Raw genomic sequence first — 25294 nt, 5'->3', positions numbered from 1 at the left:
GCTGTTGTGGCTCCGTGGCGTGCCTGGGCTAACACCTCCCGCATTCCAACGTCCGTTGAAGAATCGGGCGAGGCTACAGCGCAGCTGATCTCAGCTCGGCAAACAACAAGTCGTCACCAGAGTAACTGTAGGGCTATTACAACACAAGTGCATGATCATTGATGATGTTCTTCTTCGGTTGTATGGCAGTAATAGTCCATGTATGTAAGTAGCCAGGGATGAGAATGGATACGATGGGATGGGCCTCAGTTAAGGGAGGAGCATGTAGCGAACTTGTTCCTGCATAACATGGCATATAAAGGCCCAACTCTTGCATACCAGCATGGAGTAATGAAAAAAGACGTCGACGACGAAGAAAAAGTAGAAGAGAAGACCTACAGAAATGGCCCTGCTTGGAGCGCGGAAGAGTGGTGCAGATGGCGCGATCGATATCGTGGGATGCTTGGCAGCAGCAGATGCAACCCCCGTGTTTATCATCCCTGTTCCTGATCCTAATTCTGGTCCTGATCCTGATCCTGATCCCGACCCTGTTTGTCACCGCCCCATTGCATGAACCCACGGGTACTTGCATTAGCGTCGATGCTGGGGTGGCTGTTTGGACGTCGGTCGTACACAAGGGAAAGAAAAACTGAGGTTTCTTCGTTTCGACCAAGTCCATCCTCTCCCTCCCTCTCTCTCTTCTTCTTCTTTTACCGGAGCCTTGGCCTTCATGGAATGGCAGGTGACCCTACGTGGACACCTAACTATCGTCACGTACTTGACTGCATAAACTGCGTGTGTATGTTGATGGTATGCAGCCCGTGTGGTTGCGTCGTGGCGGCGATGCCAAGCATGTACGCAAATGCCGGAGGAATGCTGACATGTCACGGGCACAGCTACCTACTGCCTTCTGCGCAGCGCTACGGCATGGGCGCCGCATATATACGGGGAATTCTCAAACATCGGCCCGCCCTTCTCTTGAATACTATTTCCATCGTCTGCTTTCGTATCAGCCACGGCCGACTGGGCTCTACCCTCTCTCTCCTATGGCTTCCCCGTGCCGTGCTTCCAATAAAGCAGGGACAGTGGTTGTGAAGAAGGACATGTTGATCGAGCAGTAAAAGCGACCGTATCAACCAAAAAAAGAAATACGGATAAACTAAACGTTTCCTCCCAAATTTCGTCGCCCTTGCCCGTTCATGCGTATTGCCCGAAATGTCTCGGAGCTCAGACCAATGGTTCGTGACGACTGGGCGGGAATTACGACAGCTCATCTTCGGGCAGACCGCTCCCCGTCCCAAAGATCCCTGTCCAAGTACTTCGTAAAGCAAGTATCCTAAGTGCTGATGGAGAGCTCACAAAAGCAGCCCGGTGAGCCCATATTGCTACCATGAGAAGATGGGGATGCTTCGACGCCACACATCGGCAGGTAGCCGCTCGACGAGGATGTACCAGGATTGCAGGAGAGTTGGCTGGGCAATGGCACCCGTGAGCCAAATCCCGAGCTGATTTCTTACCCATATTGGGCATCTCTCAATCATACACCGAGTCCAGCGAGACATCTGTCGGGTCTCGTCAGGGGACAGCGGCCTGTTCGGTGCTGAGGCAGCCACGTGGTCGTCTAGGGTGGTGCAGAATATAACATATCCCGACTGTTGTTGTCGTCACCCAGAAAATGGATAGGACCGTTCTGTATACCCCGAAGGAGATATGCAATGATTAGTTGACACTTGCAATGCCAAGGTGATAGTTTCTTCGTGTCGTTGATCGTAGAGTGCGTTGGCTTGTTGGTTGTTTCTGGTGTAGATCCCTCTTCAGCTGCCAATGTCTCAAGTAAGAGATGCTAAGAGCGGTCCATCCCGGTGGTGTAGGCATAGATCTTTAGTACCTGACGTTTCTTTCTTTCTCTCTTCTCCAGCCACGCCTATCTATTGGACCCAGCCTGTAGATCTTAGGTCGGTCTGGTCATGGCCTCGTATTCCTCCTGTAAGTAACGTATGCGAGACGATGCTGTCATTGCGGTTAGCAGTGCCATTTTTCAATGCCTCGTGCAACAGGTACCTGCCCGATGAATAAGTCCATGTCACAACGGTACCTAATGTTCCCAAACGCGTTCTTCCCCCCAGCAAAACCTACTTTATATTTTCTAATCATTCTGAGAAGCCTTCCTAGGAACCCAAGTACAGAGGCAAGAAGCTGAGCTCGAACCCAATGAGCCGCCCAAGGTATACTCTACCGAACTCCAAGGGCAGTACTACGGTGCTGCCGCCCTCACCCAACCCCGACCGAACCAACCCACGGTTATAAGTCCCAATCTCCAGGGCAAGCGAAAGCGCCGAAAAGCGAGAGAAAGCAATGTGACCAAACCAAGAAGATAAAGAACCACCACGTGTATCAAAGCATCATCCGATAAACTCCGTGCTCAGCAAGGTCTCCCAAGGCTGGCCCGTTTCCCAAACCTTCAACATCAATTTTCGCGCCTTACGAACCTACACATAGCATAACCTCAGGTCAGCTGGCGACGACAGACTAGAAAGGGGGGAGGGCATCAGTCGGGATTTTCTTACCTGTGTCATCCCATGCGCCTCGCCAGTCTCGAACCGCTCGAGTATGAAAGCCCGCTGGGATTCTTCCAGCGCGTCGCAGCCTGCCGTAAACGTGGGGAACAGCATGCTCTGCTCCGACGTCCCGTGCCGCCGTATGTTATCAAAACAATCTATGATCTTCTTCACGCCCGTCTGCACATCCTCGTCATCAGAGGGCCTGCCCAAGATGCGTCGGTATATGTGGATCAGCCCGGCCCAGTGGAAGGCCTTGTTCGTGGCGGCGAGGCCAACGCGACCCCATTTCTCCAGGTTGCCTTTGGTGTGGATGTGCTTGCAAGGTCGCGGGGGTTGGCTCATGCTCTCCTTGATATCTGCTTCGAGCTTGAGGCCAAGTGCCAACGTCTCGGGGTCGGGTTTCCATCCAGCCGTGCCATGATGCTGTTGCTGCAGTGTGAGCCGCTCAGCATCACATTTCCGGGCCAAGTCGGCGATTTTAGCCAGCAAATAGACGCAACGAGTCGTGAAACCCATAATGCAGTCAATCTCGTCATAGCCATCACTCCTATCTTCTATCTCATAGTCGAACATCCACGCCGTTGACGAGTCCTTGGGGCCTCCGCTCAGACTTCCTATTACGTCAAGATAGGCAGCCCAGCTCCAAAGAAATGAGCAAACGTTGTCTTGTCGGAAATTGCCCTGGTAATGCAGGCCGCCAGGACGGGCTGTGATGAGCTCGCGTGCCAAACTCAGATGCTTCTGCCACGGGATGCTGTAGCCAAAGATCTTGGGCGATACAATCTCCAGCGATGCCAACATGATTGCGCTTGCGAGATTGGCGTCTGAAAAGTTCTTTCGTGGATCGGACAGGGCCTGTCGTAAAGTAGGGAAGATGTCGGTAACCCATGTCGCTATGCGAAGCTCTGGCTCCGGATGTTTCAAGACGCGTGCCCTGTGGGAGGCTGTCTCTCAGGGTAAGTAAGCAGCAAGTGCACGGGGGTTGGAGTGTCCATACCTGAGTATGCAAGTACCAAAGCTAGAAGATCATCGTTCTTCACAGCCATCAGGGGCAAAGTGTTGCGGAACGGATTGGCTTGCGGGTCGTCGTATGGGACAAGTACTGGGCCATGTTAGCAGAGGTGCTGGTATATCACTTTACGCCTAGGCATCATCCATCATGTATGTGGACATCAGGGAGTCGCAGAAGCGGTAAAGTGGAGTGATATAGAAAAAGCACATGTACCATACCTCTTGCTGTGTTGTTAATGAAGTGGTGCTATGAATAGTTCAATCAGTTCACTGGCTCACAGGCTGACTACAGACATGGTCACGAGGCTTACGAAGTACTATACGATTTCGTCAGAATTAGTCCTAGTTAAGAACGGAGGGCCTGTTACTTACCAGAAGATTCATAGGATTGTTGAGAAGTCTGACAATTATAAAATGTGAGCAAACATGCATATACGAGCCGCCATGCAAACGAAGGAGAGATGCTTACTTGGGTGGTAGAGGCTCCAGGTGAGGAGGTATGTAGATGGATACAGGCTTGTCGTAATAGCCGCCCGTCTTTTCCGTCGCATCGTCCATATCCACGCCGAATCCGAACTCGGCCGAGAAGAGTTGGTCCGTATCGAAGTCTCCGAAGGGCGTTTCCATCCTATCACGCTGGCTGAAAGGAGACTCGCCCGAGCTTATCGCGTTGCCGTCGTCGTTCTTGCCAAGGTCCAGGTCAGGCAGGCCCCGGTCGATGCCGTAGTACCTGGACTGGCTCGACTGCGATGTGTGAGTGTTAGATGAATGCAGGCTGGAAGGACTGGCATAGTCATCCTGAGAGCCCTGCAGGCCCGGGGGCCCGGACAGGAGCGAATGGACCGACATTCTCCTGATGTCGGGCGATGTCGCCGACAGACGGTCAGAGCGTGGAGTCTGGCTTGCGTCATCGTCGCTGTACGTAGACGCAGTGGTAGGTGTATCAGGCGACGCGCCCGAAGGGACGACGGGCAAAGCCCATCGAAACGTGGGCGGCACCGCGTCTCTGACAGAGGACGGAGAGAAGAGTGGTGGCCCTTGGTCAGCACCGGCTTCGGCCGCCGCCTTGCTGTCGAGCTTGATGCGTTTGCTGGAACTCGGGCGCTGGTCTCCGGGCGAGCTCTGTGGCGTTGCGGCAGACGCCTCCCCGGCCGGAGACGAGGTGACCTTCCCTTTCACCGTCCCTGGGGGAGGAGGAGGAGGAGGAGGGAGAGGAGGCACTGGCCCCCCCAATGGCTCAATTTTTCGCCCACTGGTTGAGGCTGTCGCCGGGAACTGGTGCACCAACTTGAAGCCCTTGGCCGGAATAGACGAGGAGGATGAGGACGGTGCGGCAGCGGCGCCAGTGTCTACACCCTCGGGCTCCGGCCGCTTTCCCCGGCGGCCATCCCAGTTCAACCTGATACTATAATCGCAATGCTCACCGGCTCGTTGGCAGCTGGGTCCCGCATTAGCAAAACAGCTCCATATACTTAGCTAGGCATGCCTACTTAGGTATACCGTGGCTGGGGAAAGTTCCGTCTTCTTTTTTCTCTCGTTCTTCTCTTTTCTTCCGGTCATGTTCTGGGCCAGATACGGATACTCACTTCAAGCAGCTCGGGTGTTCCTCCCCGCATTTGATCTTTCTGTTTTTGCAGGGCCTTGAAGAGCTGGTTAGTCACGTCAACCCCGGAATTATTGATCGGCCAAGAAGAGCATCTGACCAGCACCCATTACGGCTCCTTCGTTTCGGTTCAGGCGCCCCAGGCTTCTTGGGTCGTGGCATGTTGGGCCGGGCACGGGGTCCGGCAGACTGGTCCCGGGATTAGAATTGAGGCATAACATCAGCTGCACACACGCACTAAGCTGACATCTGCAACAAGGCAATGCGCGCCGAAGCAGTGTCTTCTCGATGGAGTAAGTGCAGTCCGTCAGTACCCGACAAGATCGAAAAAAGGCTACGCGTGTGTTGCCAAGTAAGTATAGGTAAGTATATGTATATATATAACAAGTTGTCGCACCTACGTGGAAGTATTCATTCATTCACAAAGGTCCCTAATCAAATGGTCATGCTTCCCCCCAGAGACAGATAAGGTCGTTCGCTAGGCCGGCGGTTTCGGATTGCCGCTTCAGATACACGTGGGGCATGACTCGCGCGCCTTGATAGCACTGCACTACACTAACCAAAGCACAGTACTGATGCAGCCTTCCACGGTCCAGCTGCTTGGGTGTCACCGAATCACGAACCCCAACCACGGCTGACACTCGTTTCCCCCCTCCCTCGACCGTCAAGACTCGACCAGGCCTCTTCCGACTACTGCGACTGCTAGTCGTACACGTACAGAAAACATCAACCCGCATCAAAAAAGTGACCTGCCATCGGCCCTTATTCAATCAACGCCACGATGAGGTCATCCGGAAACTCTATTCAATGCTCCCCGTCGAGTGGATTTCATACTATATCAATGTTCAATATCTTGATGTCCTCTTCTGGCTTCTCCTTGTACGTCCGCACGTTCTCTATCTTGTGTACCACGTCCAGGCCTTGAATCGCCCGACCAAAGATAGTGTGCTTATTATCAAGCCACGGCTGCACATTAAAACGTTAGCGACTAATAGTTTGACACGGGTGCCGATCCCCCCCCCTTTACTTACTGTCTTTTCCGTGGTAATGAAGAACTGGCTACCGTTGGTGTTGGGTCCTGCGTTGGCCATGCTAACTGTGTAGGGCTTGTCGTGCTTAAGCGTACTAAACTCGTCTTCAAACTCCTTACCCCAGATACTCTCGCCTCCCGTTCCATCACCGAGCGGATCACCGCCCTGGATCATGAACTTCCGTATCACTCGGTGAAAGACGGTGTTGTTGTAATACCCGCGCTTCGAATGGGTCACGAAGTTCTCCACGGCCTTGGGCGCCGCATCGGGGAACAGCCGGATGTGTATGTCGCCATACGTTGTGTGCAGAATAGCCGCCGTGCCTGTCTCGGCCTGCTTCGTCTGTGCCGCCTTCTTGGCACCTAGCATCGTCGGCTTCTCGTTCTGGACATCTCGTGCCGACTTGGAGACTTCCTCCTGGTTCGTGAACATGTAAAACCGCACCTTGCCGACCGCCGTTGCGACCAGTATGGGGTCGCGTGTTTCCGACTCTTGGAGAAGGGGGTTGCTGGATGCTGCCATCGCTACTGTCGTAACGCCTTTCTTCTGCGGTTGCCCCTGGTAAATGGCCAAATGCACCGGGCGCATGTTTTCTTCCTTTCCGTAGACCTTGACAACCTGATTTGTAAAGGTATTGATAACCTTGACACCTAGTATCGACCCGTACAGAATGAAATGGCCAGACTCGTCAAAGATCACATTCACCTTGTTCCTTAATGATGGCGATTCGATCTCACGCTCTGCGGCGAGCCTCCTCCCAAACTCCACATCATCGAGCTTCTGCGTGGCGGTTCCAGCTTGTTGCATCTCCTCGATGACTTGCATGGATTCATCGTACGTCCTGTACAGTTTGGCACTCGCGAACTCAAAGATGCGGATTTTGCGGTCGGGCATGGAGAATGTGACGAATTGTTGGCCCGTTGGTGAAATGGTGAGTGATGTCGGCGTGGATTTCGCCTTCTTGAAGTCGAATAGGTTGGTCGAACTCTTGTACTGGAAGACGTTTTCCGGCTTCTCGTAATTCGAGCTAGGGCTCCAATACTCGAGCATCCCGTTGTCGTCGGCGGACACTACGCAATCGTAGACATCGTTGAAAGCCATCATGGTTACAACACTCCGGTGAAGACCCTTGATCGTGTGTATAGGCGTCTGGTTCTCTCCCCGCCCATCGTAGATGTTGATCAATGGCGCTGTGTCGTCGGCGACCGCCAGCAGAGGGATGGAAGCTCCGCGCTTGTGAACCCAGCATATGCACCTCGGGGTGTAGTCGAGCGTTAGCATAGCCAGCAGATCAAAAGTTATGACATCAAAGATCTTGACGGTCTTGTCTGCCCCTGTCGTGGCAAAACTTCGTCCGTCCTGGCTGACCGAAACAGACTTGATCTCCCCCTGGTGTGCCTTGAACTCCTTGACAAACTCGATGTCATCGACCACCTTCTTCCAGAATTTGACAACGCCATCGACGGAACTCGTGATCAGAAAGTCTGTCAGGGGCGTAACGGTGACAAAGGACAGGTGCTCCTTGTGCATGAGCGACTTGGAGTATCGATTCGACTTGGGCAGCGCGGAAATGTACAGCTTCTCGTAGGGCAGGACTCTTCGTTTCTTCTTAGGTGCGGCCGAGGGCAGCTGTGGGCCCATATCATCGTCCGAAGAGCTGTCTGTCGCCGGTCAGCTGCCGAACAGTTAAGATAGACTAATCCGTGTGCTTGCATACTACTCACCATCAGCGGCTTGGTCTGCGAAGTCAGAGTGACTGCGCTTGTTGGACTTGGAGTCCTCGTCCTCTCTGGCCCCCGTCATTGCGATGCTTGGTATATGAAAGAAAAGCACTCCTCACTAATAATGGATCAAATGGACGGGGAAAAGGACAAAGTATTGTGGTTGGACAGGAGGGTTTGCGCGACAATGCGCTGCGATGCAAGTCTGTAGCTATGGTCGATGGATGTTTTTTGACGGAAGCTCTAGCAGAAGCTCAAGCTAATAATAACAAGCGTCGCATATTCCCTGTCGCGGGGCACTGTCCCCCAAAACGCCGACCACCGATGGGCTGGAACGTGGGCGCCCGGGTACCTGAATGATTCTAAAGGTGTACCTAACCTAACCTCCATGTAACCTAGATTCGGGCATATGTTACTTACCACGAATCTGTTTATCGAGTTCTAGAAACAATGCCAATTGGATTTACACTCCAGGCGATAGCAGCCTCCGGATTGAGGTCCGCCCCGGCGCGTTACCCCTTTCCGGAATTCAAAGATCAGATTATGTCAGCCAAGCTCGTACTCGTTCCAGGCAAGGCCGAAGGGCCAGGCAGCTCTTGCTATACCCTTGTTGGATGGACTTTGGGCGCGTTCACGGGATGCTCGAAAAAGCCGAGGACCCATCTGATATCGTCAATGACGTCTCGTTTGCTCTGTAGTAATATTGACCATGTCTTATTGATTCATACGCGCTTAAGAACTTCTCGGCCCTTCAAGGGTTAGCACAGAACCCTTCGTCACTGGTAATCTGTCCCTCCAATTGTACTTACCAAAAACATAAACCGCACACATTCATCCACGAGATCACGATCCTGGTACCATGGCCCGACATCAGCTACAGCGGCTGGAAGCCCCATCAAGGCAATTCTCGCTGCTCTTGCATGCTGCAGGTATTGCTTCGTTCACGGCCTCGTTCCGGTTCCTCAACAACTGGGAGACGCCCATGTCAAGTGCCTACGGTGGTCACTATCAGTTTCTTACCATCATAGGCCTGTCTCTGGCGCAAATCACATTCATCGCCGGGCTACTGGCAGACATTACACTTTCGCCTGGTCTGTTTGCTGTAAAGAATGCGTTGTCGGTCTTCTCGGCACCCCTGGAGATTCTGATTACTGTCTTGTACTGGGGACTTTGCGCCATCGACAAGTCCCTCGTGTTCCCTCCCGACTTTCAGCTTGCTTTTCTTCCCGATTTCGGTTTCCACGCCGCGCCAGGCCTGATGCTCGCGCTGGACCTTCTTCTACTTAGCCCGCCATGGACGGTCAACGCATACTCGGCAGTCACCCTTAGCACCGTATTAGGTTTCGCCTATTGGTTTTGGGTAGAGTATTGCTTCACTCAAAATGGATGGTAGGGAAACTGGACATCATTTCTCTGGAGGGCTTGTTACACTAATACTCGTGAACAGGTATCCGTATCCCATCTTTGAGATCTTGAGCACGTGGCAAAGGCTTTTGCTATTTACCTTTTCGTCGCTCTTGATGTCAGGCAGCACCATGGCCTTGAAGTGGCTGTACGGCAAGCTCAATGGTGTGGAACGGTTCCAAAAGGAAGCGGTCAAGAATCCTGCCGGCCTCCGTACAAAGGGCGAATGAGATACCCAGCGTGGACTCGAGGAGTGTGGTGATTGGATGCAGTATCACCGCGTAAGGGACTTTCCGAGTACGATTGCATCAAGGTCAGGGGGGGCAGATGCATGTAATCAAACACTAATAAGCCGGGTCACAGGTCGCATCAGGGAGAAAGGGAGAAGAAATACACCAAAGTCAACTTGTACATTCAGTGTTAACAGGTTCATACTTACTGAGTGTACGTGGGAGAAAAGATGCATTAGACGAAGTAATGACTATCCGCAACTGATAAGGGGGCCGATTTGGTGTGACTCTTTCCCATGGATGGAAGACAAGAGAGTGGAGAAGAATGTGTTTGTTCTGCTCGAAATATCACGAACATTGAACTGTGGCAGGTAGGTAGGTATACATGGAAATCGTATGACCTGACGAACAGCGGCAGCAAGGGCACGGTTACATACATACAGCTAAACAAATGAAAACATCAATGTTTCTGATCACAGGATGTGTGCAGTGCTTGTACGTATATATTTAGAACCTGACTACTTGTACATCAGGAACCCGACTAACGATACTGGTAAGTAATCATCTTAGGTTAAGTCACGGGGGGTACCAACGTCACATCCGAAGAGGGAGGTATCATCAGATGGCTCTCTCCATGTACGTTGAGATACAACGGTGATAATTAATGGCTGCATGGCGACTGGACTGGCTCTCCCTGTTGCCCCGCCTTTCGGTTCCGTCACCTCAATTCATAGCTTGAGCTGCATGCGATACAGCTCCGATCTGCGCTCAGCGGCCGCCAGACTTTTTTTCTTTTCTTCCTGTCAGTCCTCCAGCAAACAATTGTAACATCTTCTCCCCCTTATTTCTAGTATAGGTTTTTCAATTGACCCTATTCAAGCCCGGGTGTCCCGACAATTGGTCTTTATTATCTTTCCACAGCCTCCGATTTCAGCCCACCATGTCGGTAGGTAGCCCCTCCATTACATCACTGCGGCCACTTACACGGATAGCCTCTTCTGACTCACTTTTTCTTAGAGCTTCTTCATCGAGAACAAGAATGTGGGCAACAAGGCCGACAGCGAGGATTGGCGAAGTAAGAAACCACATGGACAATTGCTCTGCGACTCCAATTGACTTGGTATATTATAGTTCGCGGCTACAACCCCTTGACGCCACCGGACCTGCTGCAACATGAAATTCCCCAGACTCCCACCGGAAAGAAGACAGTGCTCGAGGGCCGTGAGCAGGTGGCCGCAGTAGTCAATGGCACCGATGAGAAGCAACGTCTGCTGGTCATCATCGGGCCCTGCTCCATCCACGACCCCAAGGCCGCCCTCGAGTACTGCGACATGCTGCTGAAGGAGAAGGAGAAGTACAAGGACGAGTTGGTGATTGTCATGCGATCCTACCTTGAGAAGCCCCGCACAACGGTAGGCTGGAAGGGCTTGATCAATGACCCGGATATCGACAACAGCTTCAAGATGAACAAGGGCCTGCGCATATCGCGACAGCTCTTCGTCGACTTGACCGACAAGGGCATGCCCATCGCCAGCGAAATGCTCGACACCATCTCCCCTCAGTTCTTGGCCGATTGTCTCGCAGCGGGCGCTGTTGGTGCCCGAACAACCGAGAGCCAATTGCATCGCGAACTGGCCAGCGGTTTGTCGTTCCCAGTCGGCTTCAAGAACGGCACCGATGGAACGCTGGGCGTTGCCATTGATGCCATTGGTGCTGTCAAGCATCCCCATCACTTCTTGTCCGTCACGAAGCCGGGCGTTGTTGCCATCGTTGGTACAGTGGGTAACGATGACTGCTTCGTCATCCTGCGAGGTGGAAGCAAGGGCACCAATTACGATGCCCAGAGCATCGCTGAAGCCAAGGCGGCTTTGGCCAAGTCCAATACGCGCCAGCGATTGATGGTGGACTGCAGTCACGGCAACTCCCAGAAGAACCACAAGAACCAGCCTAAGGTAGCTGCCGAGCTGGCCGAACAGATCTCGAAAGGAGAGTCCGCTATCATGGGTGTCATGATTGAGAGCAATATTCACGAGGGTGAGTCCTGCCCTGTCAGAGTTGCTCATCTGCATTGGCTAACATATTTGATACAGGCAGCCAGAAGGTACCAAAGGAAGGTCCCCAAGGCTTGCTGCATGGAATCAGTATCACGGACGCTTGCATTGGCTGGCAAGAAACCGAGTCAGTGCTTGAAAACCTCGCCAATGCTGTTAAGGAGAGAAGGAAGATCTCAAGCTCGAATGGCCAATGATCTACGTGAGATTTCTGTAAATGATACACACAAAAATGACCGGGGCGAAGGTAGCAATATAATTAAAGGGCAATTTAAGGGGAAACTCAGTATGTATGGTGCCCTTCTTTATGGAAACAAATTACTTTACACCCTTGATATTGCCCGTGGAAACCTTGGCTGTCTCCCCAGACTTGGAGATCGGGCCCGCGTCCGCTCGTCAGAACTCTGACTCCATATAACACCTCACACTTGGGCATGCCACGCCACGCACTCTTAACTACCTGCTCTAAGCTGAGTTCCTTTTGCAGTGAGAGAAATGCTGGTCCTGCGAACCAATGCCGAGTGGTATCCTGATCGTTACCCTGAGACCACTTGGTTTGCAAACGGGTTACCGGTTGACAAATCAACATCTACACTCGTTTATTGTCAGCTAAACTCAACACGGGCTCATATTGACACGTAGTTGAGAAGGCCATAGGGCATTGTTTCATTAGCTGACTCTCTCACCTTGCGCCAACTTGCTTCTCGCCGGCTGACCTTCTCGCAAGATGCCCATACCGACTGTTCGTCGCACACGAGCCGCATATAGTCTGATAAGGTACTCTGCCAACACGTGCTCAAAGAGGCTGGGTTTCCTGCAAACAAGCGTATTGGTAGGGCGACGCAGGCCAGCGGGTTCTCTTCCAGATCACCCCATAAGGCTGTTTGCCTTGGTTTGAAATAGAGATGCTCCTGGAGCGGGCTTGACTGCGAGATAAGCTCTCGCCAGTACTGGCAGACCCGCTGAGCCGATACCAGGACGGTTCGCATGTCTACTCTGAGCAATATGGCCTCCAGCAGCTCGGGTATGGCAAACGCTTGTTCAGTGGCGGATCGCATGGCATATGCTGGGCCAGGGACCTCTTGTATTTCTGTATTTCGCTGATTGTGATCTTTGAAAGGATGAGACGGGAGGGTAGAGCTAAGAAAAAAGATGCCCGGGCTTGATATGGTATTGAGCGGTATTGGCCGCGATTACATGGGCATACATTACTACCAGGCCGCCAGTGCTGCCCATTTTATACTTGGAACACTTGTGGCATATTACAGCTGCCTATCTGTCGTACGCGTCAACTACTCACCAGAACGGGAAAAGAGAGTGGCTTCTATACAAGAAAATAATCTGTGAGCCTAGACGCATCTACAAACTATGGCCCCGTGCCAGAATGTAGTAGCCTGATGTGACATCTCCATTAATCGTAGCTTCCCACCTTGGAGTGCGTGCAGTTGCATGTACAGTAACAAGAAGCACTGGATTGGTTATCCGATTTTCGGTTCTTCGGGTCCCAACCCAGAGGATCGGAAGATCACGTGAGCGCTCGGATCAAGCGCAGGAAAGTCGACCCGCATTTGCTCTTCGGGACTGGCGAATCAGAAACCAGGCTTTCCTGATTGCTGTTCGGCTTCTTCTCTCGAGCTTTCCAAATTCTCTCACCACCCTAAACGACGAAATACCCCGAACCTCCAGACAACGAGTCTGACGACCCATTGACATTGTCAACCAGCTTGCCGCCCTTCATCCGCCTGAAGAGCAGCTCGCCCACCATGTTGGCAAGATCCTGCCTGCGCTCGACGCGCATTCTCAACTCCGCCAGAAATGGCGCGACCAGCTTCGCCAAGGTACGACCAATTCGATTCCCAACGCAGCTCAATCAATTGCCTGGGGCTCGTCCCAGCCTCAATGCTGGCTCCAATGGGTCTCCTGCCACCAAGGGTGGCCACCCGGACAGCTGCAATGGAGCAGTCGTAGCTGACTATATATCTTTCTTCTAGCGAAATGCCTCGACGTCAAGCTCCGGTGCCGAGTCCCCTGCGCGGCTGAACATGGCCGCCGCCGCCTCGACTGCTGCTGCCATTGGATCCGTCGCTTGGTACTACCATCTCTACGGACCTACTGCTCAGGCCATGACACCTGCCGAAGAAGGGTATGTGCAGACGATGAACACAAGTCGCTGGACCAAGCCGGGTCGATCCGGTGCGGTCCAAATGGCATTATCATATCAATTCACACCAATTAATCAAAATGACGTTGCTAACAAAATATCTGTACAGTCTGCACCCCACAGCGTACCCCTGGGTTCACGAGCAATGGTTCAAGACCTTTGACCACCAAGCGTAAGAGTCCAGATGAACTCGCATTTCGTCATTGGTTCCCACTGACACCCGAATCACAGCCTCCGCCGTGGTTTCCAGGTCTACCAGGAAGTCTGCGCCGCCTGCCACTCTCTCAGCCGTGTCCCCTACCGAACACTCGTCGGTACCGTCTTGACTGTCGACGAGGCCAAGGAGCTGGCTGAGCAGAACGAGTACGACACGGAGCCCAACGATGAGGGTGAGATTGAGAAGCGACCTGGAAAGCTTTCGGATTACATTCCTGCCCCTTACAAGAACGACGAGGCTGCCCGAGCTGCCAACAACGGTGCCCTGCCCCCGGATCTGAGCTTGATCGTCAAGGGCCGCCACGGTGGCTGCAACTACATCTTCAGCTTGTTGACCGGTTACCCCGAGGAGCCCCCGGCTGGTGCTCAGGTCCAGGCGGGTCTGAACTTCAACCCCTACTTCCCCGGAACCGGTATTGCCATGGCTCGTGTTCTGTACGATGGCCTGGTCGAGTACGAGGACGAAACCCCGGCTTCGACCTCGCAGATGGCCAAGGACGTCACCGAGTTCCTGAACTGGGCTGCCGAGCCCGAGATGGACGACCGCAAGAAGATGGGCATGAAGGTTTTGGCCGTCACTGCAGTCTTGACTGCTCTCAGCATCTGGGTCAAGCGATACAAGTGGGCGCCGATCAAGTCGAGGAAGACGGTGTACGACCCTCCCAAGGCCAGCAAGACCACTCGCCACTAGAAACCTAAACCCTGCTGTATGTAATAGTACGCTCCTCCGTAGCTCTTTTGTTTTTGTCTCGGGAAGAGAATCGAGGTTGCAAAACGGCGGTACTGGAGCTCCAAAGACGGTGACATTAGAGTGTAAATCAAGTTTATCAATTCTGATTTGAAGAAGATGCTGCATTGTCTGTTTGCTTGACAAGCTGTTTTCTCCCCCCCTTCCCAGTCTACCCTGCGATGAGAGAACTGGGGAGAAGATCTATTGGCTTTATGCATGAAGATCCGGCGGCAAGGCAAACTTGTTTCTCTGGGAATGCCAGAATATTGATGTATCTATTGTTCAGGAGTGGTTTGCATTTGCTACCTACCTAGTAGCAAGTTTCACATGTGCATATAAATCTTTAGAGAAGACTACAGTCACCAAACCGAATAGCCTTGGAACGTTCGGGTGCCCATAAAATTTTGGCGAACTTGGTTCACTTAAAGGCCCTGTCGTTCTCGCTCTTAGTGACAAGATGGTACATGACTTCAAGCGTTGTTGTGAGCCTCAGGTTTCCCACCTCCCTCACGTACTAAGCATCCCAACACTAGAAGCAATTGATCAATGTCACGACTATTGAAATGCATGCCTTGGGATGATCATCAAATCGAACAATGTCTGCTGCCCTTCAGAGTTCTCGAAGTCTGACGAATATCTGACAATTTCCAGAATAGTGGTATTCTGGTAGACTCTAATGTGCACACTGAATCACCCCACCTGTTTGCCATCACCAAAACAGGCTGCCTGACTGCACATCATATTTCCTAGCTACAACACGAACGGAACTTCACCACGCACGATGCAGTAAAAGGCAAACGTGGCCACAATACATTCACGGAACAATGGCCTCCCGCCGACGGAAATCAAAGAAGCAGAGGTTGGCGGACAAAGATGCCGGTAAACAACAGCTGCAGGCCGCTAACCTAGCGGATCAACAGCAGCAAACGGAGCCGGCAGAAACTGCCAAGGATCCGGACAGCCAGCTTGCAGATGACTTCATGTTCGGCTGGAACACAAAGAATGACTTGGACAGAGAGGCATTCGGTCTGGCTGTTGCTCATGGCCAAATGGACCCGGACGGGCTCGCTGAGTTTCGAAGCTTGGGCCTGTTGCGTGGGTTCGAGGAGCTGGACATGATGCTGGCATGTGCCAACTCGCTGCTCAGGAAAGATGCAAACCCAGAGCCACTCGATGGCCAGGACATTCTCACCTATGTTACCCAACTTCTTGGGGGCTCATCCCAGAAGCCCGTCTCCTCCGGTCAATCAGAATCCGAGTTGGCACAGCAACAGGCGCCAGCAGCTTCCGCCGGCGACAGCAAACAGAACAAGCGGAAGCGAGGCGAAAACTCACCCTACTTTGCCGAAGACGAAATCCCTGAGAGCATTGCTAAGAAAATTGCAAAAAGGTCTCGTAAGCAAGCGAGGAGGCAAGCCAGAGGATCTGCTTTCGCTGCGCAACTCGAGCCGACTGACGCCTCACTTGCAGCGCAGCACCACCCCACAGTCTTGCAGGACGCCACGACCTGGTATCTCGGGAGCGGGAATGACAAAGACAAGGACGCCGCTCAAGACAATGAGGGCCCTCAAGATGATGACGAAGGCCGGGATGGAAATCACGCGCAGGGTCTTTCCACAACCCGGCCAGCGGACGATCACCGCGACGTGGAACGCGAGGATCCCATGGGTGGTTACAATATCCAGATCCAGGAGTTTGATACTGCAGTGGACAGACAGTCGCCACATCCAGGAACTTGCGACGCGGTCGAATCTACGGTAAACGGGGACGAGAGCACGTTATCGGATTCCTTGCAAGCTACATTGGTTGGAAGCGAACAAGCTTCTTATACGATCGATAAGCCACCCCGGCGTGTGCTTCGTTCATCCACCTGTACACCGAAGCGAATCAATTCTTCAAAGTTCTTCGAGGCTGTCCCCAAGGTCACGAGTCCTACGAAGACGAAGAGTCCACGTCCGCCGAAGGGAACAGTCTCCGCATTGCCATTTCCTACACTATTCGCACAGCGATTCGGCCTTGTTCAAGAAGAGCTTGCCGATGATCCTTTCCGCCTGCTCATTGCCGTCACCTTCCTGGTGAAGACGTCTGGGAAGGCGGCCATCCCCGTGTTCCGCACGCTGATGGACACGTTCCGTAGCCCGGAGGCGCTTGCGGAGGCGGCGCCAAGTGAGATCGCGGCCATGATTAAACATCTTGGGCTCTCAGTGGTTCGTACGGCACAGATTCAGAAGTTTGCTCGCATATGGCTCGAAAGACCGCCGACAAAGAATGTTCGCTACGGCGTCAAGAACTACCCCCGGCCGGGGATGGCAGCGACATACGGGCCGGAGAGGAGCTTCCACCCGAAGGACACGACGACTCACGTACCTCGGCATGGGAAATTGGCCACATGACGCAAGGCGCGTATGCGATCGACAGCTGGCGCATCTTCTGCCGCGACGTCCTGCTCGGGCGCGCCCAAGACTGGAAGGGCAAGGGTCGCGAGGGCGAGTTCCAGCCCGAGTGGATGCGTGTACTGCCGCAGGATAAGGAGCTACGGGCGTATCTGCGGTGGATGTGGATGCAGGAGGGTTGGGCATGGGATCCAGTCACAGGCGATAAGGAGGTGCTGTCCGAACAGCTGCGGTCCGCGGTCAATGAAGGCCGAGTCGCCTGGGACAACACGGGGAACTTGGAAATATTGACGAAGGGAGAAGAAGGCGGTACCGAGGATGGGGTTGAGTAGTCAGCCAGTCTCAATCAGACGTGCTCGCACACTGGATAGCGAATGCACGGTGGTTCATGTAATATAGGATAATGCTCGAGACACCGCGGTTCTGGTATATCCATCGGCATCTAGTCTGGAGTTTGGCTATGGACATGCGATTTACCTCGAACAGGCTCATAATACGAACTAACCGCCGAAGTAGGTAACAAACAACAGGCTTTGGTCGGCCGAGGGTTGGCCAATCAAGTAATGGAAATGCTTCGGTTTCCTACGTTATGTACTTACTGGAAGACGTATGTCAGAGAAAAGGCCAAACATGGCAGCGTGCATGCATGGCATTCGTACCCGGTTGGCCGGCGATGCGCCAATGCAGGTCAGAAGAAGTGAGTGTGTAACTAACCTACGACTACTTTGGGATGACGCCAAACCTGCTCCAAACCCAACCACCACCACGTTAACGTTAACCCACCAAAAACACCCGAGGCCCAGCCGCCGGACGCTTGCGCAAAGTTCGGACAACATTCCAGCTCTGGAGGGGACAGGGAGGTGGTCAGAGGGCCTGGTTTCCGCCATTTCGCATGCAGCAAGTCACAAATGCAGCATCAGCCATTGCTTGCTTGCTTTCCCATTCCCAAACGTAACAGAACAATAAACTTCAGGCCGAGGGGGTCGGTCCGTCATCATGCGGAGGAGCGGAGTCGCCCTTTGCTCTTTGAAGTTACTTGCATCAAATATAGTCACAGTCACCTCTTCTCCATCTTCCAACATAACTTAACATCAAATAACATAGCCCCCCTCTGGGAATGACAACGGCACTGCACCACTCCCTCCCAGACCAGACCAGGGGGCACTTCTTGTACGATTGAGCATTTCCCCCCGATTGCCTCTCCTCCTCGCCTCTTCCTCCGGCAAAGCTTAGCTTTGCACACGCAACCATGGGCTCCGTCGGTATTTCCAGAGACGACGACGAGTTCACTATCTTGGTAACGGGCTTCGGTGTAAGTCAAGTCATGAGTGCATATGCCCTTACTCTCACCCTGCATATGGGGACACATTTATCTTCTTAAGCCGATGCCATCAGAACTCTTAACTCATTTATTATTGTCTGAAGCCGTTCAAAGACCAATACCCGGTCAACCCGTCGTGGGAGATCGCCCGGTCGCTGCCCGAGTACCTCCCTGTCGACCGGGTGAAGGACCCGGCCCATAAGACCTCCTCTTCTGTCACTCCCCTACCGCGAGTCCGTATCCTGGTGCACCCGGCGCCGGTCCGCGTCAACTACGAGGTGGTCCGGGGCCTGGTGCCGAGCCTGTGGGACGACCCGGACTGCAGGGTCGACGCGGTGCTGCACATCGGCATGGCCGGGCCCCAGCACCTGTGGCAGGTCGAGCGGCGGGCCCACCGCGCCGGCTACCTGATCAAGGACGTCGACGGCCAGTTCCTGCAGGACGACCGGCGGCGCCGCGAGGCGGGCGGCGACGAGGGGTGGATCTGGGAGGGCCTGCCGCAGGAGCTCCTGTCCGACTTGGACGTGAGCGATATCCACAAGCGATGGGTCGAACGCTGTCCGGTATGTCCCGGTGTCTAGAAAGGCACCACGCGCAAAAACAATACTCATTATTGATGGCTGACATATGTGCACATTTCGACTCGTTGCAGAAGGGGCTGGACCTGAGGATATCTGAGGATCCGGGACGTTACTTGTGCGACTTCATCTACTACTCCAGCATGGCCCACCTGACGAAACAGAACCGGCCGCGCAAGGTCCTGTTTCTCCACGTCCCCTGTGAGCAATCGCAGGAGATCATCACGAGCGGAGGGGAGATTGCGACCCAGCTCATTCGATCCATAGCCGAGAGCGAGATGAGCAGCAGGAAGCCGGACGAGCGCGAGACGCATGTCGAATGAGATGTACCGGGTTTACGGGACGTCTACGCGTACATAGTCGTGTAGTGTGATGTGGCATTATGGCGGGCGTTACGTGTGAAATAGGCTTGTACATATTTGTCTTTACTTTGGTTATTGGCTACGTTTCGCCGTAGATTTTACTTGTGCGGTTCATTGAATGACATAGAAATATAAGTATGTACTGTAATTTAATGAAAACTGCAAACATGCATAATGCTATTGTGTGCTATACCATATGAACGTAAATATAACCCTTACTTATACCTATAAGTACATGCAATTCCAAACGCTAGGTATTGATGGATCAATATTTGGAACACCAATCAGCACCCTCGGTCCAATAAGTAGATAATCGGCGACTTCGGAGAACGGGGAAAGCGGTTAGTTGGGCTTGCTTGTAGCATCGGAAGAGTAGTTCGCCGATCAGATTACCCGCAGCAGTTCGCAGAATCCAGGCTGTGTGTGTGTGGTGGACGGCGTTCAAGTCCGGGGACCTACCTGAGTACAATCTACACATGTACCCATCCATAACCGATTTCCAGATTTTGAATATCATCTGAACCAACCATTCATTCATTCACCTTCTAATTCAACCAACAACCCTCGCAACTTATTGTCATCAACCACCTCTTGGCATCACCGTCATTATCACCACCACCACCACTACCACCTGCAATCTTGCAAAATGTGTATGAAAGTAACTTGCGGAAGCTGCAGTATGTTATCCTCCCTTGCCCCCCTCACGTGCAAAGTGAGGCACATCGGTGCATCTTTGGCCAAGCCTAGAGGACACTTGGCTAAACACCACCAATAGACAAGGCAACCTGGTACGGTTGTGGGAGCCATATTCCCAGCGTCATGGACAACATCAAAGAAGACGAGTGGTGCACCTGCGAGCCCAAGGTCGAAGTGGGCAGCAAGAAGTACCCTCCCAAGAGAAAGTAGGCTAGGGAGACGCAATCAAGGAAGCCAGCAAGCCCGACAGACTGGCCAGATCAGAGGAATGTGCATCAGCTCAGGCTCGTTTCAGCCCGCTATATCGTGCATTTTATGGTAGCTCTCGCATTAGGGCGAATCCAAGTCAAAGTGAAAGCATTCATCGCATATAATCATGTCTCATAAATCCCGCTCGCCTGTCCCCTGCAATCCGTGTATTTTCTCGTCGTCGCCCTTACTCTGGGCCCTACATCTAGTGACGATGAGCCCTCCAGTTTGAGCGAGCATACTGGTTGGGCCACTTAACCTCAACCCCGAGTTCAAAGGCACACTTGAGGGGGAACTCGGGCTCCCGGAGAAGCTGTCGTGCCATCAGTACTACATCGGCTTGCGTCTTTAGCCCGGCCTCCTGCTCTACCTCGATGGCACCGCACTCCGGCGGCTTGTTGCCGTTTTCCGGCGGCTTCTCCTGCACAATGGACCTCGCCATTTCGGCATTGGTGATGAACCCGACGGCGCCGATGAGCAGCTTGAGACCGGCCTTCTGGACCTCCTCCCGGACCTGGCCGGCGATGTCGACCTGGTAGTAGGTGGAGATTTGGATTTTCTGCTGCGAGTTGTTGCCGCCCGAGCTCACGTCCAGCAGATCAATGCCGGCCTCGGGGAGCATCTTGGCCAGCCGGAGGCTGTCCTGAACGGTCCAGCTGGGCTCGCCGGCCCACTCCATCCACTCGGTCGAGGAGATGCGCAGCCACAACGGCATGCCCTCGGGGATCACGTCGCGCACGGTCTTGATGATCTCGAACAGCAGCCGCATGCGGTTCTCGAAGCTGCCGCCGTACTCGTCGGTCCGCCTGTTGCTCAGGGGCGACATGAACTCGGTGAGCAGGTAGCCGTGTGCGCCGTGAATCTCAATCATGTCGAAGCCGGCCTGGACAGCGCGGACGGCCGCGTCGCGGAAGGCCTGGACGAGGTCCCGGATGTCGTCCAACGTCATCTCCTTGGGATGAGGGAAGGTGTCGGAAAAGGGGATGGCCGAGGGCGCCCAGACGTTGTCGGGCCATCCGCCCTCCTCGGCGGGCGCGACCGCGCTGGCCGTGCCGGTGTGGGTGGCGACCCAGGGGGCGACGGTGCTGGCCTTGCGCCCCGCGTGGGCCAGCTGGATGCCCATCTTCTGGCCCTGGCTGTGGGCAAAGGTGACGATGCGGCGCAGAGGCTCGATCTGGCTGTCCTTCCAGAGGCCCGAGTCCTGCGGCGTGATGCGGCCATTGGCGGTGACGGCAGTGGCCTCGACGATGGTCAGGGCGTTGCCGCGCAGGACGAACTGGGACAGGTGGGCAAAGTGCCAGTCGGTATGGTGGCCGTCCTCGGCGCTGTACTGGCACATGGGGGAGACGACGAAGCGGTTCTGCAGCGTCATGTCCCGCATGGCCAGCGGCTGGAACAGAGTAGGCGCCGTTTCTGGCTGGAGGGCGGTGCCGACGGGTGGATCCTGCTTCGGGGTGAAGTACGGCACGCCCGGCGCCGGGACATTGGTAGTGGATGACGGGGCCATGGTGATGGAAATCTCCTAGCACGTTGCTACTTTGCTGGAGCTTTGGAGCGTCGGCAATTTAGCTCGCTGGTCGAGACAGCCCGCGGTCAAAGAGACAGGCTTGGCATGCGTTGGCGAGATGAGCTGAGGATCGATGCCACGGTGCAATCCCCGGGCGAGCAGGGATGAATTAGAGGGTGGGTGGAGTTTGTTTGGTTTGAGAACGGATGCAGCAGGGGGCTTGGGGGGAGCCAGCGACAGGGACAAGGGATCGAATAAATTACGTAGGGGACGTGCTACCTATACAGATTGAGCCGCCCCGTCACAGCCTGAGCCTGGGAAAGGAAAACGTGCAACGGCAGCAGCAGCACTGGATCCCGGTGATTGTTTGTCGTCTTTGCTTCGGCGACTGCGTTGCGACCGAGGTATGAGGCGGGTATTCCAGAGCTGCTTATATACATACTTCCATACCTACTTAGCTCGGTGGCCGTCGTGTATTCGCTTGCCGATAGCCTCGGGAGGTGAGGGAAAGATGACTTAGTAATGAGCCTGCATGACGTGGGAATCCCCTCCAATCTACTCGAAGAGCGAGGTTACGTAGCACTAGGTAGGTAGGTAGGTAGGTATGTAGGTGGTAGGTATGCGGCAAACACCACTGCATGCAGGCTCACGGGCTCTGGGGAGCCTTTCGAAACAAGCCGCGCCAATCCTAGTTGGAAACACGAGGCGCGGAAAGGCGGCAATCCCATCTGGCCGCCGTCAGGTTTACCAGTTAGTTGCTAATGCCAAGTTGGAAGATGGGCGTGCATTCACGATAACGATTCGACAACGACATGCGCGTCTGATAGGCGGCCGGGTTTCAGGCTGAGACTTGCACTTACCTCATAGGTTATTTCAAGCACACAACAGTGACAACCCCGATCGCTGCACGAAATGATGGTGTGTGCACGAATTGTAAGCTTGTTTGGTCGATTTCCCAGCTGGCCCTCAACCCCAGACAGGCTGACGTGGGGCTCTGCTCTGTTAGCATGCACATTGGATGTTTTTCTTTTTTTTTTTTTTTTTTTTTCATCTCGTCTTTCTCTCGAAGGAAGCTACTCGCAGATCAGGGGGTGCTCTTTCGGACATGCTCCGCCAAAGGAAGGGAAGAGAAGAGAAAGCAGAGAAAGGAAAGGGAAAATAAAGATTATAGTTGGACAAGGTTATCGAGGCCCATGGACCCAAGGCCCATCCATGCTCGGTCCATGTCACTTTTTGGCAACTCCCGCGCCATATTTCACATACAACACTGAACTATGGAGACGGCTGCATGGCTCGTGGGCACCCGTTTCGTTTCGGTGCCTCACTCCAATCCAGTCCATCAGGTATTAGTATGTACATACTGTCTGACGACTCCTCACTGTTCATCTTGTTTCCGGGCCTGGGCCTGGTCCACCGTCCTGTTGCCTGGGGCCTGGTCTCTTTGCCCTGTCTTCTCGTGGCTTGCCTGCGTGTGGGCTCCCACTCTTCTGCCCGGTCCGGGAGAAACGTCCAGGGTCTTGGGCCGCTTGTCTACTTTGCGTAGCATCACAACCCACCCCATCCAGCAGCGGATAAGCTGGGTGCTGGGTGCTAAGATCCCAAGTGTGTGGGCGTGCTAAGTACATGTAGGCAGTAGGTAGAGTGCATCCATCCCTAACCTCCGAGCCTACTTTCACCAGCAAGGTGAGACGAGAGATCCTGGAGAAAGTCCAGGTTTAATGGGTTCCCTGCTGCTTGCCGTGTTTCCACTCCTGATGTTTAAGCTCTTCTAGAAAGCTGCCCTCCATCCTTCCGTGTTATGTGTGGGTGTGCGTTTGCTTTTTTGTCTTCTTCTGCTTTGCTCTCTATCTACGTCCATCCCGTAGTCAGTAGCATCGTCGTCGACCCAAGTGGCAGGTTTTCCGCTTCAACAAGAGTTTAGCTGGCCTGACTTGTTCTTCGTTCGACTGTGATCGCCGCTCGTTTCTTTTCTCCCGGTCCGTCCGCTGGTATATCTCTTGGTTCGATAATACTGTTAGCAAGCCCTGACAGCCACAACAACTACAACACGATAATGGCACCGACAAGCTCGGCTCTCAAGAGAGTCTCGAGGGCCACGAGGTTCTCGATATCTACGTAAGTCCCGACAAACCTCTGCTTCTCCTTCGGCGCTCTTCGATTCCCTCAGACGCTGCAATACCAACATCTCGCTGACCTTGTCTCTCCGACTTGTACAGGGTTCTCACTTCGGAAAATGTCCAGGTGTTCGTCGGCGAGGAGAGCCGCGAGTTCGTCATAGCCCGAGAGCTCCTGGCGTCGTGCTCCCCCTACTTCCGTGACCGTCTGGACGCCACGGCCGTACTCAAGCAGCAGAACGCCCAGTTCAACATCCTTTGGCTTGAGGATCATGATCCCGAGATGTTCGAGCTCTTCACCTACTGGCTCCACCAGCGCAACGACAACAGCATCAGCAAAAAGGACTTCCGGGCCATCATCGACGATTCCATCTGCAACGACTACGCCGAGGAGCTGCAGTGGGACCTGGTCAACCTGCACCTCTTCGCCGCCCACGTCATCGAGGTCCCGGCTCTGCAGGACGCCGCCATGGACGCCGTTCAGGACCTGCACCTGATGTGCAACTGGGACATCAGCTCCAAGTTTGTGCGCCACATCTACGTCGACTGCGACCCCGACGCCAGCTGCCGCCTGCGCAAGTGGATCGTCGCCATGACGGCCTGGACGCTGGGTGGCGGCTTCGATCGCCCCGGGACGGCGCAGCAGATGAACGACCTCTTCGAGGGCTGTCCGGACTTCTGGCGGGACTACGTCGCCCACATCTCCAAGATCTCCAAGAGTCGCGTCCGCATCGCCACCAAGAACCCGCAGCTGCGTCTGCCCTCCAACCACCTGCGCAACGACGAGCGCCAATTCGGTTTCCGCCAGTGCTCCTTCCACACCCACCGCTCCGTCGTCAGGCAGGGCCGCTGCCCCCACGTCAAGGCCCAGCAGCAGCAGCAGCAACAGCAAGAGCAACATCACCAGAGGCACAAGGTGCTGGCGCTGCGCTCGCCCGTCTCCGACGAGGATAGCAGCGAGTCGGAGCACGAGTCTACCTACGGCCGCAATGTGCTGTCGCCGCGGTCGACCATTTTCGAGTTATACCTGGGCATGCCCTAAAGGGAGCGCCATCATTCCGCCTGCCCCCTTCTCTTTCGGCAGCAAACATTCGTTTCCACCCCCTTACCTTCCTTTTGTTTTGTTTTTTCTTTCTGTCATGATCGAAGAATTTGCCTCATTGCTGAGCAGTGCAGTCGAGCGAGCGAGTGTGCGAGCGCTGCTAGCCCAGCCAAGGAGAAACAATCCTATTACGACAGCCACGTTTTTTTCATGATATCTTTTCTTCTTCTTCTCCTTTTTGGGGATGCATGGGCTTGGATTTCCAGTCCCATGCCTCCTTTTGCATGTAGCTTTTAGCAACATTCACATTTAAACAGATGGGCGGTGCGGTGCC

The 25294-nt window shown here is 53.9% G+C and overlaps 9 protein-coding genes across 9 annotated transcripts; 6 read left to right on the top strand and 3 right to left on the bottom strand.

Annotated features, from left to right (window-relative positions):
* Positions 1-2381: 2381 nt before the first annotated feature.
* On the bottom strand, positions 2382-5368 carry PG985_015376 (uncharacterized protein; the record flags this gene model as incomplete). Its single annotated transcript, XM_066835142.1, has 8 exons — positions 5255-5368; positions 4021-4989; positions 3924-3951; positions 3863-3868; positions 3771-3798; positions 3538-3642; positions 2547-3484; positions 2382-2468 (listed from the first exon to the last, which is right to left on the bottom strand). The coding sequence occupies exons 1-8, from the start codon at positions 5314-5316 to the stop codon at positions 2382-2384; spliced, it is 2223 nt and encodes a 740-aa protein (XP_066676345.1). The 5' UTR covers positions 5317-5368.
* A 614-nt stretch (positions 5369-5982) lies between these two features.
* On the bottom strand, positions 5983-7988 carry PG985_015375 (uncharacterized protein; the record flags this gene model as incomplete). The annotated part of the gene is made up of 3 exons (XM_066835141.1): positions 5983-6120; positions 6186-7846; positions 7910-7988. The coding sequence occupies 3 exons, from the start codon at positions 7986-7988 to the stop codon at positions 5983-5985; spliced, it is 1878 nt and encodes a 625-aa protein (XP_066676344.1).
* Positions 7989-8765: 777 nt separating this feature from the next.
* PG985_015374 (uncharacterized protein) lies at positions 8766-9540 on the top strand (the record flags this gene model as incomplete). Its single annotated transcript, XM_066835140.1, has 2 exons — positions 8766-9295; positions 9354-9540. 2 exons carry the CDS (start codon positions 8766-8768, stop codon positions 9538-9540), a joined length of 717 nt encoding a protein of 238 aa, XP_066676343.1.
* A 940-nt stretch (positions 9541-10480) lies between these two features.
* PG985_015373 (3-deoxy-7-phosphoheptulonate synthase) lies at positions 10481-11788 on the top strand (the record flags this gene model as incomplete). The annotated part of the gene is made up of 4 exons (XM_066835139.1): positions 10481-10486; positions 10558-10615; positions 10672-11574; positions 11631-11788. The coding sequence occupies 4 exons, from the start codon at positions 10481-10483 to the stop codon at positions 11786-11788; spliced, it is 1125 nt and encodes a 374-aa protein (XP_066676342.1).
* Positions 11789-13354: 1566 nt separating this feature from the next.
* PG985_015372 (cytochrome c1- heme protein precursor) lies at positions 13355-14659 on the top strand (the record flags this gene model as incomplete). Its single annotated transcript, XM_066835138.1, has 4 exons — positions 13355-13429; positions 13583-13734; positions 13862-13924; positions 13984-14659. The coding sequence occupies 4 exons, from the start codon at positions 13355-13357 to the stop codon at positions 14657-14659; spliced, it is 966 nt and encodes a 321-aa protein (XP_066676341.1).
* Positions 14660-15522: 863 nt separating this feature from the next.
* Positions 15523-17423, top strand: PG985_015371 (uncharacterized protein; the record flags this gene model as incomplete). The annotated part of the gene is made up of 2 exons (XM_066835137.1): positions 15523-16909; positions 16987-17423. The coding sequence occupies 2 exons, from the start codon at positions 15523-15525 to the stop codon at positions 17421-17423; spliced, it is 1824 nt and encodes a 607-aa protein (XP_066676340.1).
* Positions 17424-18340: 917 nt separating this feature from the next.
* On the top strand, positions 18341-19313 carry PG985_015370 (uncharacterized protein; the record flags this gene model as incomplete). The annotated part of the gene is made up of 3 exons (XM_066835136.1): positions 18341-18403; positions 18517-18975; positions 19065-19313. 3 exons carry the CDS (start codon positions 18341-18343, stop codon positions 19311-19313), a joined length of 771 nt encoding a protein of 256 aa, XP_066676339.1.
* A 1189-nt stretch (positions 19314-20502) lies between these two features.
* On the bottom strand, positions 20503-21804 carry PG985_015369 (NADH:flavin oxidoreductase/NADH oxidase; the record flags this gene model as incomplete). Its single annotated transcript, XM_066835135.1, has 1 exon — positions 20503-21804. The coding sequence occupies one exon, from the start codon at positions 21802-21804 to the stop codon at positions 20503-20505; it is 1302 nt and encodes a 433-aa protein (XP_066676338.1).
* Positions 21805-23857: 2053 nt separating this feature from the next.
* On the top strand, positions 23858-24960 carry PG985_015368 (uncharacterized protein; the record flags this gene model as incomplete). Its single annotated transcript, XM_066835134.1, has 2 exons — positions 23858-23919; positions 24021-24960. The coding sequence occupies 2 exons, from the start codon at positions 23858-23860 to the stop codon at positions 24958-24960; spliced, it is 1002 nt and encodes a 333-aa protein (XP_066676337.1).
* Positions 24961-25294: the final 334 nt, after the last annotated feature.

This window comes from Apiospora marii (genome assembly GCF_038362585.1).
Source record: "Apiospora marii strain CBS 49790 chromosome Unknown utg000013l_segment0_segment0, whole genome shotgun sequence".
NCBI lineage: Eukaryota > Fungi > Ascomycota > Sordariomycetes > Amphisphaeriales > Apiosporaceae > Apiospora > Apiospora marii.
This window is presented reverse-complemented; position numbering and strand designations above follow the sequence as displayed.